Source organism: Calonectris borealis, chromosome Z (genome assembly GCF_964195595.1).
Source record: "Calonectris borealis chromosome Z, bCalBor7.hap1.2, whole genome shotgun sequence".
NCBI classification, from domain to species: domain Eukaryota; kingdom Metazoa; phylum Chordata; class Aves; order Procellariiformes; family Procellariidae; genus Calonectris; species Calonectris borealis.
In genome coordinates, this window is record NC_134352.1 from 82,696,655 (window position 1) to 82,716,143 (window position 19,489).

Here is a 19,489-nt window from a genome sequence, read left to right on the forward strand (position 1 = left end):
CATAAAAGGTTATTAAATGAAATTGACTTAAAACTTCAAAGTAATAGCACTTCAAAGTAATAAAGAAATAGGTTCAAAAGAACAAACCTACTCAAGTCTGCATGAGTTCTTTTTAATCATTCTATATGACAACCTGGAAGGAAATTAAATAGATCCCCCTCTGTAGGAAATGCAATTTTCCACCAGACAAAAAAAGCCAGACTGTGGGATGATTCAGTCAACAAAAAAAAAGCCCACCTAAAATTGCTGCTGGAATTGTTTAGACACATCCTCTCTTGGGCTTAGTGAGTTTTGCGGTTTTCTTTTGTTTGGGTTTTGGTTTTTTTTAAATAATAATATTGATATTAAATGACTACATTGGGCAAGAACAGCTATAGACTCATCAGCTGTGTTTGAAAATACTTCAGCTGGATTCTCTTAGTAGGAATATTAAAAACAAAGTATCTTCTCTTTCACACAGAAGCCAATAGTCCCAGAAATCAGATTTCTCTCTTCGGGGTTCACACTGCAGCTACTACATTAGTGCAAAAGGGTTAACTAAATTATTGTCAACAAATAGGCTTTATTTTACGAAGTATGACAAATGAGAAAAGAAATAGTAGAAGTTAGATGTCAACTGATGTAATCTCAGTCATTAGATAAGACTTGTGTACTCTTATCTTAGTTGAAGGAGTGGAATCATAACATGATAGCCAAGAAAAAAAAAAGAAAAAAAAAACTGAGACAAGAAGCAGAAGTCAAGTACTGACAGTCTTGTGCCAACACCACAAATGAGACTGCTGTAAAGGGCACCTGAAGACACTGCTAGACACGCTAGTCAGGCAAGAAGGACAACAGCTATGTCTTACTTGGCATGTCGCTGCAAGACGTTAAGGTCCATGCGCATGAGCTGAATTGCTTCTTTCTGACTTACTAGACTGGCAGAGGAAATAACCGGCACAGGAGCTTTCATCGTCTGGAGCGGAAGAAGGGGCTTGGGAGTATCAAACTTCTTCAAATTATTCATTATCCTCTCTTTGGCTAGAAAAGAAAGCAGAAGCAAGTTTTGTCAATAAGAAGAGTTTAGCAGAAACTGAACAAAAACATTTTTTTGCATGAAATATTTTTACCAGCAGACATATTTCTCAGGATTCCTCCCTTTTTTTTTAAAAAAAAAAAAAAATTTAACTAATCTTCCTGGTGTTGTTGACAAAGTTTATTTCACACAGCTAATTTTCATGACCAGCTCCATCACACAAACATTAGGACCCAAGGCTCCATTGCTTTCCTTGTTTTCCCCAGACACTCCTACCTTCTACCTTTCCAATTTTCCTCTTAACACCCCATTTATTCCCCTCATCTGACAGAGGCTCCCAGACCCAGTCTGCTAAGCCAAATTCATCTTCCTTTCCCTACAATTCATCCTCGTCTCTAGTCTTGTCAGCTCCAATTCCTTCACAAAGCACTGCCTCTCTCCGGGTCAGCTCTCTCCTCCTGCTGATTTCCATTCAGTTCCTTTGCCCAAACAGTGCCAATTCACCTATGAAACTATTCCAGTTTCCTTCTATTCCCTCCCTCCGCTTTTTTAATCAGCCCCAAAAAAATCCACCTGTCTGGAGTATGCTCCATGTGGAGGAATCTTTGGGAAGCTCACCCATGAAGCTCTAGGCATAATATGACCTGCTGTTCTGTGATGCGGCAAACTTTAAACCAAAAACATGGATGTTAGCTCCTACATGGGCATCTTGGTGAGAACACCATGAAAACTTAATGCAAAATACTGTACTCATAGAAAACAAACTGTATTAATATCTTTATTCACAGACTTTATTATGTTCCTAAAGAAACCAGGGCTTCAACATACTAATATTCTTTCTGGCCCAGTTTCATTAACAATATTATTATCTCTTACCTGATAAAGGGTTGGTGAAATCTCTTTGCCCTGCAGAAACACAGGTTGTATGTGATTCAAGCTGAACCGGCAGCCAAAGGTTTAGAGCTTCCTGAAACTCATGGTGTACGAGTTCAACATTGACATACTCCATCCACAAATCCTAAAGCACAAAAGAATTAAGTTATCATTCCCATTTTGGTCAGTACCATATATCGTGCATCCATCCCAGTCGCTGGGGAACTAAAATAAGTACGTAAAACTAGACCCTGCAGTTTTAAGTCACAGGAAAATTATTACTAGGAAAAAAAAAAATTCTATACTGAAGAAAAAAGCTGCAGAATTTTTATCACATATAAGCCACTGAAAAGCATTCGTGACACTTAGAGAAGAAATCTGACAAGCACACACAGCATAATTTCTAACAAATAAGACAGAAAGGGTACAGATTCTTAAAACTCCGTTCCTACAAAAGGAACACAGAGGAAACCAAAACAGGCTAAAACATCGTGGTGTGATTAACTGCAATCAGGTTAAAGCAGGCTGCGTTTCTAGTAGTCACATACACTGGAGGAGTAAAAACAAAGCGGGCATGAGAAAATGCCCGTCCAAAATCTCCCCTCTTACAGGTTTTTTAATTGTACTAACTCTTTAGACTTACTGGACAGAATAATATATGCTTCCCACTCGCTAACTTATATCTGACCCTGACGTATTACAGACTATCAACATAAGCAGATTTAGGCTTCTGGTCTTTTGTCATTTAAAGATCCAACTTCAATAATTCTCTAAAATTATCTTAGAACATAAAAAGAATTACAGAACAGTACAGAATAAGGACTGTGTTCTCCTTAAGATATGCAAGAAATCTGCTCATGAGTCCTCGCTCAAATATAAAGGAAGATGGTTTGGGATAGCACAGGATCCCAGATTGCCAGCGTCATTGGCACTTCACCTGTTGATTCTGCATGACTTTAGCAAGTCTATGTGCATCATATTGCTTCGGTAAAGAAGGAATGTATGTGTCTCCTTTCTGGAAACTCTCTTCTTCCAACCACAAAACAAAAACATTACAAAGCCTGAGAAGAGAAATCAAAAAAGGAAAACAATAAATCAATGTGAACTTTAATTGTACGCAGAGCATGTATTACACAGGCTTTAGAGTTAAGGCAACAAATCATGCTACAAGGTGACATGTCTCAAAACGTAGGTGTTTCAGATGCTTTGTGACTAGTGTACTAAGTGTCAGTTCAAAGACCAGCAGTGGAAAGAAGTTATTTAGAGAAACATGAAGGGCAATAACCAAGAGTAACAGGACAAATTTTGAAAAGGAAAACATTTATGCAAATTAGCAAACATGACCCAGGACTGGAAGTGTCTTTTACGTCAGGGAATCATATTGACAACCCCATTCAAAAGACCAATGAAGGAAAAAAAAAAAAAGAGAGTACATCTGAGCAAGTTTGGCTTCTCACCCCAGGACTTCTGTAGAGTGTCTGCTCTAAACGCTCACACCTGAGTTACATTTTTTAATTTCTTGTCAGACTCAAATTCATGGCTAGTTTATTCCCATTTCCTCCTCTGCTAACACTGTGCTTTAACATAAATATACTTCTTTCTTCAACTGACATCACTCTACTGAGGGGTACCTTTTTTATAATTGCATCATCCAAGCTTTCCTGATTAAATACAAGGGAGAACTAGAATACCATTAAATCTTTGCACTGTGGTATTAAATATCACTAGCAAACTCCTGTTTTCTGTATCAGTGTCATTGGTGAAAAAATGGAAGTAGTCAAGTTCTAAGAGTCAGCCCTTATGAACTCAACCAATATCTTCCCTCCTGTCTAGGTGGTCATTAAACTTCCTGAGCATAAGATTTACTTGGCTGTAGAGCAGTCTGGTTTTATGTTGCAGTGTGGAACTCCTTTGAGATGAAAGGCTGACAAAATATTAATCAAGTTCCACCCAGTGAGCATCTCTGGATTATTTTTCACATATGACCGAGGAGGATTTATGATTTCCCTTGCTTGTTTGTACAGTACCTATTGATTACTGGAGGGGATGCACTTAAAAGAAGCTCAGATCCTGTATGCCCAAACCCCCTGAACAAGGGACTCTCCCCAAATAATCCTTTCAACTACAGTTTCTAGGAAAATCCAGATCGTGTAATACTGCAAATATTTCTTAAGGCAGACTTCTCAAACCAAAAGTCTCTGTGTAACAGAACCACGGACTTCTGAACAGCATAGCTACAGGTTCAGTGTGCATGAGATACGTGGCTCTTCGAAGTTACCACTCCTTCCAAAAACGAGCGTTCATCAACCGGGTTGCAGTGAGTGAACATGCACATCTCCTTAGCCTACTCCAACACAAGGAGACCGTCTTGTGCTAACGTTTTGCTTAAGGAGACATATCACTTTCCAGCTGGGGCAGAACACACTTTTCACAGCTCAACTTTAGCACGATAACTGGGTAAACTGCACTAATTAAATCATGTGTTGAAATATCCAGTAAATTCCCTGAAGAAGTAATCTTATTCAGACTTAAGTTTGGGCCCTAGTCTGTGACAAACAGATGTATACGCACAAAGTAGCACTTCACATTTATAGCTAGTGATATACGTACCAGTAGCAGGTATGTCTAAACCACAAATATTTTACCAGTATGGGGATGCCATTAATGAAAAAGCAAAGCTCTCTCCTAAGGACAACTCTATTGACAATGTTTTTATTTTTAGTAGTAAAATCAGCTCCCCCTCAAACAAAAAATATTCTATCAACAGAGGAACAGATCTCACCACCAGATATAACAAGTGCCTGCAGTACATCTAGCCAAGGGTCACATTGCTTCACGTCTCCCACAGCTAAGACCATGCTCTAGTCGTTGCTCAGGTGGTTGCACTGAATAAGATCGAACTGGGCAGGCTTTTTTTACCTGACAAGTTCCTTATGCAGTTCTGGTGAAGTCAGGTAATCTGATGAGCAGCTTGCCTTCTCTGGTGATCTGTCACTGCCCTCCGCGGGACTCTCCACTCTTAGTGCTTTACTGGCAGCATGGTGGAAGTCTGCTACCTCTATTAAGCGCTGCTTCATTTCATTCAGTAAGTTAATATGAGCTGCACTCTGGAAAAAACGTCTTCCAATACAGCCATCTACAGGTAATCTAAAAATGAACAAAAAGCACAACAAAGTCTTGTTGCAAGCGTCAAATCAGCATCTCTGCAAATAAATTGACTCTTTAGAAAAGCTGCTGGTACCCACCGCTTTCGGACACAGTCTTAGTGTGAGGCACTTATTAATCTCACTTGCAGTGCAAACTTCTTAGTGCTTCCTATTCTGCTAAAGCTCTTGTGATCAGACTCACCCATATTGTGGTCCTGGTCGGTGAAGGTAAAGGAGGAAGAATTTCTGCCAGATTAGTGGCATGAGAGGGTGATCGGCAGGGGTAGCAAGAGCCTGGTGAGCCCAGCGGTAAATCATGAGCCTCTGAAGGGAAGGTACGATGGGCAGCTTCAGCTGGGTCTGTGCTTTCTGCAAAAAGAACATTTTCAGACAAGCGTTCTGCTGTTGTTCCTTGTAACAGGCTTAACCCAACAGATTAACACAGCATGAAAACTCAGCAATTATGGAGGAGAAAACTTTGGAAACATTCACACATCTGTTACAGGTCTTAGCAGAAGAGCTGCCCAGCTCACAGTTGCGTTGGACAGCTGTTAAAGAGCAGTGCTACACCTCTGATGCTTACAAACAAAGAAAAAAAAAATAGAATGCATGGAAAGGCTACTGTGATGCAAGGCCAACATATGGGCCATTGATGTTAATTACACTTAATTACTGTTCTTCCTCACAGAGGTAGATGTTCCTGGTTTACGCTTCCGTAAGACCGGTGGTGTTACAGAACAAAGCAGCAGCAGCAAAGCACACAGCAGTAAAAATAACAGCCTTAAGCCATTTGAGGACACAGAATCCTACAGCCTGCTACACTTTTCACTTTTTCCAGACTACATTCCATACAGCCCTATTGAAAATCTAAAACATAAAGTAAAACTAATGCGAAGAAAGAATACAGAAGAAAAAAAAATTATTTTTCTTCTTGAAAAACCAGAACAAAGGCAATGCAACATATGAGCAGCAGCACTCCGTATTAGCAATACAGAACACTACTCCACAGACCCACTAAATCATTAAAAAGTCATAGGTCAAGCTCGCATGGACTGTGCCTGAAGCAGGGGAGGGGAGGCTTTTCTGAGTGCCCAGGTCTCAGCGCAGACCCTGGCACTACCTCATCACCCACACTAGACCTCGGGAACCCTCAGCACCCTTTTCCACACACTCCCCACACACTGTCTCACTGTTTTCCAGGTAAATCGAGACACGCAAGCCAAGGGACAAATGTTCTCCAGACTAGTCTCCAAGGATGCAAGACATGTACAACCTGGACATAGCCCAAGAAATCCTATTTTCGTAGAGCTTCTAGACTACCTTCTTCATTAAAACACACTGAAACAGTTGAGATGAAGGATGGGCCAAAAGTTACGCTTTGCGACTGGATAGCTTTGGTTTCCACTTGCTTCATTCCAGAATTTCTAAATGAATTTGGGCAAAGAACCTGGAAAATGCTGCAACATGGCTTAAAGCACACCTGACTAAGCATCTTGTTAAGGGAGAGACCTAAACAGTTCTGAAAGTCTTGAAAAAATAATTCAGCAAATACAGAGAAAAGTAAAGCCCAAACCTCTGCAAAACTCAAATCATCTGAGAAATGCTCTTTGAAAGACAGACACATTTTCCCACCTGTAAAATAAGAGTATCTGCACTCCCCATCTCAGTGGTATAGAATAAATCCACTGAAGATCGTGAGGCATTCAGATGATCCAGAAAATCATGCAAGACCACTAATTAGTGACTGTAAATAATGGTATATTAAAAAACAGGTATTTGCATCGTAGTTTTTAAACATTCAACTCAAAATGTAAAGGAAAATTTTTGAGGTGTATTTTCTCCTGGAAAGCCAATGATATAAAGCATTAGTTATGCTTTTATGTTGGTAAGAAAAAGCACATGAGATAAAAACTAAACAATACAAGAGAACATTTTTCTCCAGTTCTCTCTGATAAAAGCAGAGGAACAGTTCTCTCACCTTCAAAGCTTGATCAGGAGTTAAAGCATTAATAACCAACTCCCCCTCCACAACTCTGCGAAGCTGTGAATCTTCTTCAAATATTGACTCCATATTTAACACCATCCATGAAAACCAGACCTGCACAACACAGTAATAACCGAAACATTGATAACAAAATGGCAGGGGCAGGATGGGGAAGCTTACTGTTTTCTTAAGAGGAACATGTCTTTGCCAGATTCTCATTACAAAGTTGCAAAAGCAGCATCATATCTCAACAAGAAAACTGAAAACCAGTTTCCTCCTTATCTACATTCAAATATCCCCTTTGTATTCTATACGATCTTGGGAAAGAAGGGGGAAACCAGGGACAACTGATAGAATTATCCAGAGAGTTCTGGAGGAAACAACTTGCTCAAACAAGATCTCTCTCCCACCTGCACTACACATCTCCAGTTGGGGTACTGCAAGTTTTTTCTTTTTCACTCAAATGAGGAACTTGCTTAAGCAGAGAGAAAGCAACTGGTATTCAAAATATTTATCAGAAAAAGACTGATCAAATAGAAGAGTCAGGCTTTACGTATTTTCTCTAATTAAACATATCAAGAACAATTGAAGATAAAACAAATCTTAACTAATAAATCATATTATACGAATTCTTGGATACAGATCAGACAAACTTTCTCTGTGCAAAACGTCCGTGTTCCCGTTAGTGTAATAAACCCAAAGCATTCTCTTAGGCTAAATTAGGATTTCATCACAAGAAAACTCACAAACACAGGGATAGGAAGAAAGAGGGAACAAGAGTAAAATCTGCAAAAACCTGCAAAAGCAGAAAAAACCCTAAACGCCTGTATATTGCTTATCCCAGGGTTATTCATACAACACCATCATACCACTTACCTGAGAGGAATTGGCATTGCCCTCAACAAAGGAAGGTGTCACATTGCCTGCCACAATCCAGCTAACAAGCGAAGACAGCAGACCTTTGTCACAATGATAGCCCAAAGCGTTCTGCACGGAAACAGAAAACATTTGGGTTTTTTTGTAAGCAGCCTAACAGATGATTTACAAGCTACAGGGATGTCACGCCACCTTCATCCAGGTTCCTTTCTGCCTCACTTCCCAACCTTAGCTCAGCCAGCCACTACTGAAATGCTTGCTTGTACTTTATTTCTTTTTCAGTGAAAAGATTCTGTTATAGTGACAGTGTCTGTTTTTCAGAGGAGGAAGCTCTACTTTTGTTCTAAATACACTACAGAGCATCTGAAATGCAAAGACCACAAATTAATATACTATGATAGAACTCACGTGAATAACTTGTATTCCAAATAGGTTTTAATTCTTACTGTTATTATTATTATTCAAATATCAGGTATTTCACTAATCAATCTACTCAGAAACAAATCAGATAACATAACCCCATTACCACTCAATCATGATTGTTCCTGTTACATTTCAGGAAAATACATTCACATCAAAATTAGAACGAGCAACACACGAACTGACCACTTACTCAATAGCCACACCATCATACCCCACCCGTTTACCTTGTGTTGTTGGTAAAGCAGCTTTTGTACACAGTCCTCCTGACTGTACTGAAAAGCAGCTTTACATAAGTCATCCAGCAAGAAGAGTGTTGCCCGGTCCCTGTGCCACAGCTGCTGGCTGGTGAGGACCTGAACCCAGAACTCCAGCACCGCAGCCGGCCCCACTCCGTGTGGCTGGTCACTTAGAAAAATGTGAGTCTGCCAAATTAAAGGGTAAAATTATTCAAGAGATTGCAGCTTCAATTAAAGGCTAAGAATTTATTGAAGAACTGCCTAACTTGCATAAGGCTGTGGGCCTATCCTTAAAATAAAGGATTTACGATGATGCTCTCTATGCCCATGTAAAAACAGCTTTGTCCTCTCCAACCTCCGTAAGAGATTCTGCAGCCTGGGGAGCTGAGCATCTTGTGCAATCAGCAGAAACAGAGCAAAAGCCACAAGTGGGACCCCTGCGACCTGCAGGTATAAACGGCACCTATTTCTGAAGCGTAGCCTGCTGTTCCTGCAAAAGGACTCCCCAGAGTAGGTATGCTTCCCTTCAGTCCTTACCCCTCTCTAATATTAGTGGGCCTTGGTTCTTGACCTCTCTGCGTTTAGAAAAAAATACTAGTTTCTTAACACGGGAAAATTTTTTCATACCCAAGCCATAAATCAATGGTCAAAAGCAAAGCTTTCAAACATTAATATACCTGCTGCATTCCTCAACTAACACAAGCGAGAAAGGAGGACTGCGTATTACATTCCCTTTTTAGGCAGTTTGACCTGGTCTTAGAAAACGTGTTTTCCAAGAAGTCTGGAAGGCACATATTGTTGCTATCTCCAGTATCACATGTATTGCCAGATTTAGGCAAGTTTAAGTGGAAACCAAACCCAACTATTCGTACCTCGTGGCTGCACAACTGCCAGATTCAGTATCCTTTTTCTAATTTTAAGCACTAGCTCAGTGAAAAAAGCCTACCTCTTTTTAAAAACTACCTCCTCCCCCCCTTTTTTTTTTTTAAATAATCTTCTTACCTGTATCATACTACTGAGCAGCTTAACATTTTCTCCATAGCTCACTCCTGTCAAGTGCTGTGTTACTTTATGGGTAACCTGCTGGGTCACGCCTTGAGGGACTCCACTATCCAGATGAAGGAACAGTTGGATGTAAGATAAAAACCTAGGGATGTCAACAAATTAAATTAAATTCTAAAATTTCTTCTACAGCATAATATACAGAAAAGCTACTTCTAGAAAATTTAAAACCAGCTCAACAGCATTGGTGACACCCATACACAAGGATTTTGATTCACAACCATGCTGCAAGTTTAATTGCTCCATTTTAACCGTATCATAGGCACAGTACGAGCAGTGCACGGCAGACTGTAATTCCGGGCAGCAAATCAGGACTGAATACAGTTCTTGATCCACATCGGTAGTCCGGGAATTGTTTGGGAAACTGCCAGGTGGTCCAAGCCAAAAGCACCCCAGGGACCACATTACTAATTTACCAGGACAGACAGCTGAGGTCCAGCACTTGAGTAGGCTCCCAGCTGCCCAACTTACCAGTAAGAACACGGCTAAATACTATTGCCCGCTTATCTTTCTCACTCAACTAATTACAACAGCTACTTGTCAATACAGCTGTCTGAAGACCACTTCTGTGGCACAGCAGCAGCATCAGTGACGATTGTACATGTGAGGTCAGTAGGAGACACTTCTACAACTTGCTCAACCACAGCCAACGTCAAAAAGTAACTCGGCAAATAAACCAGACGTACTTCCCCATCATCCGCGTCACATTCTCACTGGATGCAAAACCCAGAATGAAGCCTGATAAATTTAACAGTTAAGATTAACTTTCATTGTTCTTCATCAATAAACGTATTAGGAACATATAATGCTTACTGTTCATTCTTCAACAGATAATACTGGCAAGAGTAAAATAAGGGTAAAATTTTATCCAGCACATGGACTACTGTTCTCAGATATCTAGACTGGACGAGTACACCCAAAAGAGGGATCCCTTCAGCGCAGAACTTCTCAATGCTGTCAAATTAAAAAAAAAAAAAAAATATTAACAAGGAAGAACACATTATCTACTATCAGTAGAAAGGGAGACAAGGTGTTGATTTTTTTTTTTCATGAACTGAGATGTAAAGACATTCATATCTTTACACTTCATCTTTGAAATCCTAAACAGCTAAATCCACAGGCTTTTTTCTTCAGCTGTAGGAGTCATTCAATTGCTGACAGATTTGGTAAGTATTTCCTGTCCTTCTGGGGGTTTGTGTCCTATCTTCCAAAAATCACTGGAGATGGAGGTCTTCATCCATCAAGTTTCAATCAATGTAAAGCTCAGAGTTCTTGCCTAACCTAAGCCAACTAGCCTCCCTCTCCAGGCAAAGGAGGAGCCTACAGAGGGAGTTTCGTATTACCTAGCTTTGACACCTCCTCAGGTTGGATGATGCTCCGGACATCTTTCTTCGCTACCTACCGATGGAGCTCAGAGGGTTTCCTTACAGTAGGTATTTACATGGTTGCAGTCAGCTGAGATGAATCCTACCTTTACTGTCCAGAAAACTCACTAGCGGCAGCTTATTTGGTACGCTGCTCTGCATCAAGTTGTGCTAACTGAGAAGGGTTGCACATTAGGAAAAGATGTAAAACGTTAATCCTATGTCTACTCTGAGGTCATGAAAATGAAATATTCTATTAAGTCACTAGCATACAGTACACCACTTTGTTTCTTCTGCTCATTAACATAACTGGCCTTGAACTTTTGCGTGTGGTAAATATCAGTGTTATTCTTTAGATAGGAGACGGATATCAAATGGTTCTTTGTAAGGACAAACAGAGTGGTTGGGGAGGGGAGGGGGGGAACCACCCAGAAGCAAAGAGGTTTCTTGTTTTTCATTCCATGCTCAAAGTCACGTAAAAAACTTCCATTCTCAAACCAGAATACCTTCATATCAGTCTTAAAATTACTCTAGTGCTTTGAAGAAGCATGTACGTATCTATGGCATAACCTTAGCATCAAGTAATGGCTGGGGGAAGGGAAGGAAAAGAAAGCCAAGACAATTTCTCTTTAAAGAGTAAAACAATATTATATGCAGAAAACAAGTTAGTCAAAATTTTTAATATGAGTAAGAGATAATTAGAGAGATGACAGATTCAGGGAAAATAGACCTGGGAGAGATTGATTAATCTATGCCTGGCTCTGTACTTTAATCAACTAGTACATTTGATTATGTCCAAGAGCCTTACCTACAAACCAGCTGAAAGCACTGGAAAAGACTGTGTTGGAACACGGTCAGGACTAGGAGGTTCAGTATCAAGGTTATAAAGCTCTCTATTTATCATTACTGGCATGAGTGGTTTTTCTCTCCTCACTATTTTCTGAATTCTCTGCTGCAGCCCTGCTAAAAAAATTACCTGTAGAACAACCCTTTCAGTAAGTGTGGTTAAAAGTTATTCCCATCCATAGCAATCATGCTAATCCCTCAGTTTCAGTATTATTTCTAATTACTATTTTGACTCTAACGTGCAGAAGGCAAAAATATAGTACTAGGAAAATAAAGAAAACGGCACGTTGTTTGGAACTACAGTCCCTGAAAGCCTGCTCAATCCCTTGCATCAGAAGCCCTTTATTCTTTAAACAAGCATAAAGATGTTAATAGCCCTCAGTTCATCATTAGGTAGGTTGCTGGGACCATCCATCCGAGGCAAGCACGCAAAAGGACACTCACCTGTGACCTAGCGTGGTCATTGCCAGTGCCAGGTAACAGCCGATAGGGATGCCTGCTTTAACAGCCTTCAGGAGGGGGTGAAGCGTGACCGACTCCGTCATGTCGAGCACGCTGTTAGACACAGGGACTGCGGGCCAGCCATGCTGCATGCCACGGTCATTTCTGTGCAGCTTTAACCTCAAAATCAAACTCCATGCCCACTGATTAAAGGAAGTCTCTGGTGTTTCTCCATAACGAACAATGCTGGCTAAGTAGGAGACCTGGAACAAAGCAGCAGGAACAGGAGTGAGAGGAAGCACAGCCATACTGCAGCACGTATGGCACTAGTCTAGGGCTTAGGTCAGCTTGGATGAGTTTCCTCTTCTATCACAATACCGTGACACTAGATCAGGGCAACAGTAGTTATTTTTCAGACCATCAATTAAGTTTATCTGAAATCTCTGTTTCTATGGCCTTGATTTCTACCTCCCTTCTCCCCCCACCCGTCCCTTTAGGTAAAACCTATACTGTTTGGCTAAAGTCTTCCAAACTAGATACTGGTCTTGGATTAAATTTTATTTCTACCACTTTAAAAAAAAAAAACACACCAAAAAAAACACCCACACACAACCTTCAGTGATGTTTAAGACTGCTAGTGAAAGGAAAACAAAAAATCCATATACAAAAATAACATCTGTCAACAAGAAACCTAAAACCTGGCAGCCTCTCCTTAGAAAAAAGTCTGTAATGTGGACAGGCAGAGTCTCTGTGTCATGTACATGTGTGCATTATTACGAAGACCCTGTCTAGATTGAAGGAATTATAAATCTTTGCAAAAAATATTGTACATGCTCTGAGAGAACAGTGTAAATTGCAGAGCTGGGAGTCAATGCAGATATTTCGTCCTCTCCGAGCTCATGCAAGTCAGGACAGATTCACCAATACAAGTGGCAACCAAGGCTGAAATAGGCTTAAAAAGACAGCTCATCTAGCTGGCACAAGACAACAAACCTTGACTAAGTAGTGCAGAGAAGCAAGTCAGAAAAGAGCAGAGACATCAAGGAACATTCAAAGTGTGGGAAGAAAAGACTGGGGAAAAAAGCACAGAGGAGGGGAGGAGAAAGCACTGTACAAGAAATACTGAGAAGTCAAAGCACAACACAATGCTAAAAGCTCTAAATAAATAGAAGCATCTTGGATTGAATATCCAAAAAAGGGATTTTTAACCTTGTCTTTCTATCCTTCCATTCCCCTTCTGTAACTTGGAGCCATACCTTCCTCAGTCACCAGTGTGCTGTAAAATCAATGTAATAAATGTTTGTAGGGTGTTCAGGTAACACAGCACTGATCACTACTGAAAAGCTCCTAAAACCTTGAGTTTTTAAATGAGGTAAGACTATTAGCTGGAGACACAGGAAGGATGTCTCTTATGTTCACCAGTAATAGTAAGCAGCTTTTCATTAAGCAAGTACTGTCCAACTCCGCATGAGTAAAGGATGTTTTGCAAGAACAGTTTGCAACTCTCCGACTACAGGCTGGCTAATAATGCAAACCTAAAAGGGGGAAAAATTTAAAATTTCTATTTCTCATATAGATGTTCAATGTAAGTCTAACAGTATCTTCAAATAGGTCTGTGGGTACAAAAATACTGAGAGTTGGTGTATTATGATGTTCTAGTAGTATCAAGATAGCATAGCTTTTAAAGTGAAAAGAAGAAAACAAGGTCTTGCCCTGCAGTTTTTCCTGTCTATCACTATCAATAAGCTATTCCCTGTCATTCTGAAGAAGGAATACCTGTTTTATGCTTTCAGAAAGCAGCCCAGCATATGGTTTCTGAGAGAGATATTTCTGATACGCTTCCAGGACCATCAGTGCAACTTCAGAATGCACAGCTGGATCCAGTTGAAGAGCATCCTGCTAGAAACAGAATCATATCACAAAATTTTGCCTCATTTAAAATGTCTCTACAATTATATCATTCAGTTGCACTACAGAGAAAGAAATCTTAATCATCTTCTAGCTGTTCAAATTAAGTATTGTAATACTTAAGCAAAATCTTGGCCAGTAAGAAAAATTTCGGCCCAACATTGAAGAATAAAGAGCTCACACTGGGCAATACAAAGCTCAACAGCTGGATTATTTCCAGAAAAAAGTGACCATAATCACTTCTCATGTGCATTTGGTGGATTTATAGCAATTAATCCAAAGATCCGCAGATGGCATAGTAGAGACGCTAAAAAATCTTGCCTTTAAAAACAAAATAAAACCAAAAAAGCATATCATGTTTTTTGTATCAAGACACAGTAATTCCTCTTACCAATTGCCACCGTAAAGAACTATTTTTCCCCATATCAAAGGGTACAGACATGACACTGTTATTGCACAGCACACAACTCACAGTCAATTTTCCCTACAATTCTTTTGTTTTCACGTGTCACCAAGAAACAGGGAGAAAAAGTAAGGCAATCGTCATGTACAAGTATCAGCACAGCCAAGAGAAGAGTTCAGTCCGATCAAATGCACAGATTACAATGCTAAAAGGGATCGCTGAACACAGGCAACAGGATTTTTTCCCCCAATCTAATTTTTGTTTCTCTCTGAAAAAACATTCACCCTCAGTTGGATTCTGAACTGATGGAGCTCCTGGAGTAACCCAATTCTATGGAATATTTTCCAATCATTTAAATAATGCTAATTTCAATCATTAGTTTTCTTGCATTGTGAAAAACATACTTTGCTATCAGCCTGCAAACTACAGTCACACCAGTCCCATACACACCTCTTGGAGGATTCCTCTATTTCTGCAGTCGCAGATATCTTAATCAAGTGACTCAAAAAATTATCCTGTCAGCTGTTTCCTCTTGTTTAGAGAGAGGAAACTCCTGCTTAAATATCTCTCAATCTCAGCTGCAGCACAAGCAACTCCTCAGGCAGAATCCTGCAAAATTACTCCCATCCTACGCCATCAAGAGTACAGCCATCATATAAAAGCATGTAATTAACTGTTTTCAAATTCAGTTATAGCCCCAGGTTGAGTAATATTTTTGCTCTGAAAAACCGACCAGGTTCAGGCCTCCTGTTTTTAATACATACATGCTCACCGAATCCCCAGTTTAGCCCTTCCAAGATAATGCAGGCTAGTTTATTCTCCACTGTCGTTAGACTGTAATTTAATAACCAGTCACGAATCAGTGCTATCTCAGACGAAGAAGGCTTCCACAGGTACAACGGCAGTTCTTTAAACAGATATAAAGAAACCTTTGAGGGCAGAAAAGAAAAAGGCTAATCAGTACTCAGTATGGAACAATAACAGCATTATGCCCTTCTCCAAGAGTGATATGATCAAAAAAACATGGACAGGACTTTAACACGACCCATTCATACCAAGCCGTATCTTATAACACAGTCTGGTATGGCCTCTCGTTTTAACTGGGTGCCTGCTTTAAATGATGGACATTAGCACTTACCATCCCAACTTTCTCGATGGTCTCTCTAACTCGATCCAGCAGTACAGAAATAATCTGTGTATGGATGCTGGCAATTGCTCCCAGGAGTTCTCGACCAACTTTTGAAAATGTCTCTCTTGTGGAAAGACTAACATAAGACACCTGAGAAGATGAGCAGAGGGAAGTTACTGGTTATGGCTGACCTTCACTGACACCGCAATAAAATATCTTTTGGAAAACAGAGAACCAAATCGCTCTTGGTGATCCTGGACAACAAGGTTGATAAAAGCCAATATTAAAACTGAAACTGATTGCCCTAGAAGATAATGAAATTATTGTGTCATAGTGCCAAAAACAAAGTCCAAAACTAATCGTAGGAACAAAGGAACAACAATGCCACAAACATTAAAAAAAAAACCACTACACACCACAAAAAAAAAACAACCACACCACACAAGGAATTTCAGAGCTACAAGTTAGACCTGTGCGAGAAAAGTAAAGCAAAACAAAGATATTTTTGTTCATTTGTTTCATCTGGCTTAGTCTACAGAAAAGCTGTTCTTTCTCCCAGAAAAATATGCACTTCAGGATATTTTAATTCAGTACTAGATTATAAACCTCAGAAGTAGCGCTTTCTTAGTTCCATGGTAGAACAAACTACAGAAGCCATGAATGTTTCACACCTTCCACTGTTAGAAAGGAAAAGAACACATTCACCCTTTTCCAGTAATATTACTCACCTCATATATCTCCAGAACAATGATTTTGATAAAATCCTCATCAACGTCAGCCCGTTTGGTTTGTGCCATCTGAGCAAACGTGGTGAGCAGACAAATTTCTTCCGAGCAGTTCATTGATTTGAGATATTTTTCAAAATTTTCAAGGTGCTCTGGGTCTAGAAAAAAGTCACATGAAAGAAACGTGATAAAAGAAGTGTTATAGGACATACATCATCAATATTTATACATTTACTGACAGTCCAATCCCAGAGAAGGAATCAGTGACAAAGGCATTATCACCACTGGGTTAGTATCCTCTCTTCAGAAGTCGCTGGTATCAGCTGCTTTAAAACAAGGTGCAGTTAAAACAAGTGAGTCCATATGCTTCAGTAAATACGCTAGTAATTCATAATGAAAGCTAAAACTGCTTCAAGAACAGCTGGAATTCAATTTTTAATATTATTTTAAATATGCAATGTCGATCATCCACAGGAAGAATTGCTTGAGTCTTTTTGCTTTTCAAAAATGTTATCATGGTTTTGGCTTCCATTACATATTGGAGCTGATTAAATCCACAGATTATTCCACAGATTAAGTCCAAATTATATGAAAAGATTCTAGTTTTAATCAGCACACAGGCAAGAGAAGATTAAAACTAAGCCCATCCAAGCACAGCAGAGAGGTTTTCATCAAGTTGAGAGACTCTGCCCATTCCATATACCATGATCTCAAGCAGCAATTAAACTGGGGAGATCATTCTATGATGATTACAAATAAAAATACTTCAAGCGTCTAGCCCTGGGCCCAGATTATGTCCAAGAGTCACAGAGCAACTGTTTCAGTTTCTCAAACTCAATACAAGAAAATTACTGAATGCACTTGTTTGGAAAATATCTCTGAAAACAGAGAACTGAAGTTGCACAGGACAGGAAGGCTAAGAGAGCTCTCACTTGAATTCAAGGCAGGTTTCCTCTTTGAAGCCAAGCGTGACATCTTGCCAAATGCAAATAAACATTTCATTCCTCGGGGTTGCGGACAACAGGAAGGGAAATGTACACAGAAACCTGAACAGGACTTAAAAATGTTTTTTATTTCTTCCAAATAACTTTAAATAGAGTCTGTGCAGCAAAACAAGCATTGAAAGCTGCATTTGAGTTGTAAAATGGTTTGGAGAGTGGTCTGCTTCCTCTGAAGCATCACACCTTTACAGTGATCTTATCATAGCAGTTGCATATACTGAAAAAGCACTCATTGTGCCACTCAACTACTTAATCTGCACAGCCATGCACTCAGCTCGCTTGTGATTAAACACTTCCACTTACGTTACATTCTATTTTAAGGGCTTTCAAGAATTTTGCAACTGTACTTCAACCTGAGAAGGTCAGACTTGTACAGCAGAAACATCTCATGAACAGTGTGCTAGAGGATTGTGCAATTTAAGTAAAGAGTTTTTCCATATCGTAAGATAAACTATTATCTATCACTCCTGATAGATACAGCAGACATATAGGGGAGGTCCCATCCATTCATCTCCCTTTGCTCATGCTACGTTTTATCCTTATATCAGGAGTTACAGAGCACTGTGGTTTTTGTTGTCATTGTTTGGGGTTTTTAAGGTAATGCAGAAGGACAAAAAAAAGACTATGCCATTACTATATATAAAGGCAGAGCAGAATGACTCACAGCGAGGGGAAGGGGTAGGATACGCAAGTAACAAATGACTCTATGACAGCAATTGTCATCTTAGCACCATGATGTGTGCATCTGTGCTTCATTAGGCATAGACCAGCTAAGCAACAGAGAAGGGGTTTGGAGGGGGACAGAAGAACAAAAAGGGATCTGGTAAAGTTGAGGACGAAGACCATAAATGGAAGGAGGAGGGCTGGTGCCAGCTGCTGAGCCCATGTGCGCTAGACCTTCTCTGCTGCCAGTCACAGCTCTGCAGTCTCCCAGCTTCCTGCTTCAGCTGCACCTTCCTCTTCACTGTGGGCTCCACACGCTGCAGGCACCGTGCCAACCTCAAACCCACACCAAGACACAGCCTGGGACAGACGGATGGGGACAAGGAAAAAGGGAAGAAGAGAGACTCCACTAAAATCCTATCATCTCACAGTGGAGCAATGAGATCTTCACTACACAGTTGCTACATGAGCCAATTCACTTCCTCCTCTGCACGTTTGATCACACTACAATTCAAGTTCAGAGACACCCTAAAAATCAGTGGCTCCTCAAACCCTGGTAACAGCAGTAAAGAAACTGCAACCAGAAACGCTGTTCTTCCTTCATTGCCAATTGCAATGGAAGCAAAGACAGAACTGTTAATCCCATATTTATAAAACTTACAGAGAACACGTTTGCACTCACACAGGTATTCAACATCAAGAAGAAACTACTAGGTCATTGTTTGTCAGTGAAAATGTGTGTTCCACAGTAAATTTATTAACATTTGGTCCACTCAAGAATACCTCAAGTAACCGGACTTCCCATATTTCCCCAGGGGGTTATTTTATATTTGGTCTCATAGTCCAGAAGTCATCTTATTAAGTGCAACTTCATCACTGCACTCCATTTTATCATGTTATTTCTACCTATCCCTTAAAAGCAGGTATGCTCCCACCTCTATATGTGCAAGCCTAAAGCTTCCATCAGTTATCAAGGCTTGCTACGACCTATAGATTCACCACTCAACACTTCTCAAACTTAATTTGGGAAGGGAAATCAATAAAAAAGGTTCTCTCCCAAGGGAATGTTAATGCCATGCTCTTCTAGAGTCTGAATTACAGGAAATTAATTCAGCATTATATTGGTGTCAGTCAAAAGAAGCTATTTCAGAAGATTACACGGATTTCACTGAAAGAACTGTTGATATTCTCTGTCTAGACAGTTGTGAAAAATAGTATTTTGCTGACATAACCCATCGAGGAGAATGAAGTGGATAAAAATATCGTGCATCAGCATACCAGGGACTTTAAAACATAAAAGTTAGCTAGAAGCAAAACAAAGCCTAAACAAAACAAAAAAATCAGTGTTTGTTACTGTCAGAGCTGTAACCCACCACATCATATTACATTCTCTT

General features: G+C 39.9%; 1 protein-coding gene across 4 annotated transcripts in view; it reads right to left on the reverse strand.

Moving 5' to 3' along the window:
- Window positions 1-19,489, reverse strand: part of LOC142075567 (ectopic P granules protein 5 homolog) — a 56,751-nt gene that overhangs the window by 21,554 nt on the left and 15,708 nt on the right. For 3 of the 4 annotated variants that reach the window (XR_012670920.1, XM_075137025.1, XM_075137027.1), the window contains exons 12-26: window positions 16,435-16,589; window positions 15,716-15,856; window positions 15,342-15,506; window positions 14,043-14,165; window positions 12,270-12,529; window positions 10,429-10,569; window positions 9,556-9,700; window positions 8,542-8,739; window positions 7,895-8,005; window positions 7,013-7,132; window positions 5,237-5,403; window positions 4,808-5,035; window positions 2,826-2,949; window positions 1,892-2,033; window positions 849-1,020 (exon numbers count right to left, since the gene is read on the reverse strand). Coding sequence is in view for 3 of the 4 variants with exons in the window: in XM_075137025.1 (XP_074993126.1) it covers window positions 849-1,020; window positions 1,892-2,033; window positions 2,826-2,949; window positions 4,808-5,035; window positions 5,237-5,403; window positions 7,013-7,132; window positions 7,895-8,005; window positions 8,542-8,739; window positions 9,556-9,700; window positions 10,429-10,569; window positions 12,270-12,529; window positions 14,043-14,165; window positions 15,342-15,506; window positions 15,716-15,856; window positions 16,435-16,589 (2,392 nt within the window). In the remaining variant the exon portion in view is untranslated. The remainder of the gene's footprint in view (window positions 1-848; window positions 1,021-1,891; window positions 2,034-2,825; window positions 2,950-4,807; window positions 5,036-5,236; window positions 5,404-7,012; window positions 7,133-7,894; window positions 8,006-8,541; window positions 8,740-9,555; window positions 9,701-10,428; window positions 10,570-12,269; window positions 12,530-14,042; window positions 14,166-15,341; window positions 15,507-15,715; window positions 15,857-16,434; window positions 16,590-19,489) is intronic. The other variant, XM_075137026.1, reaches the window with a different exon arrangement.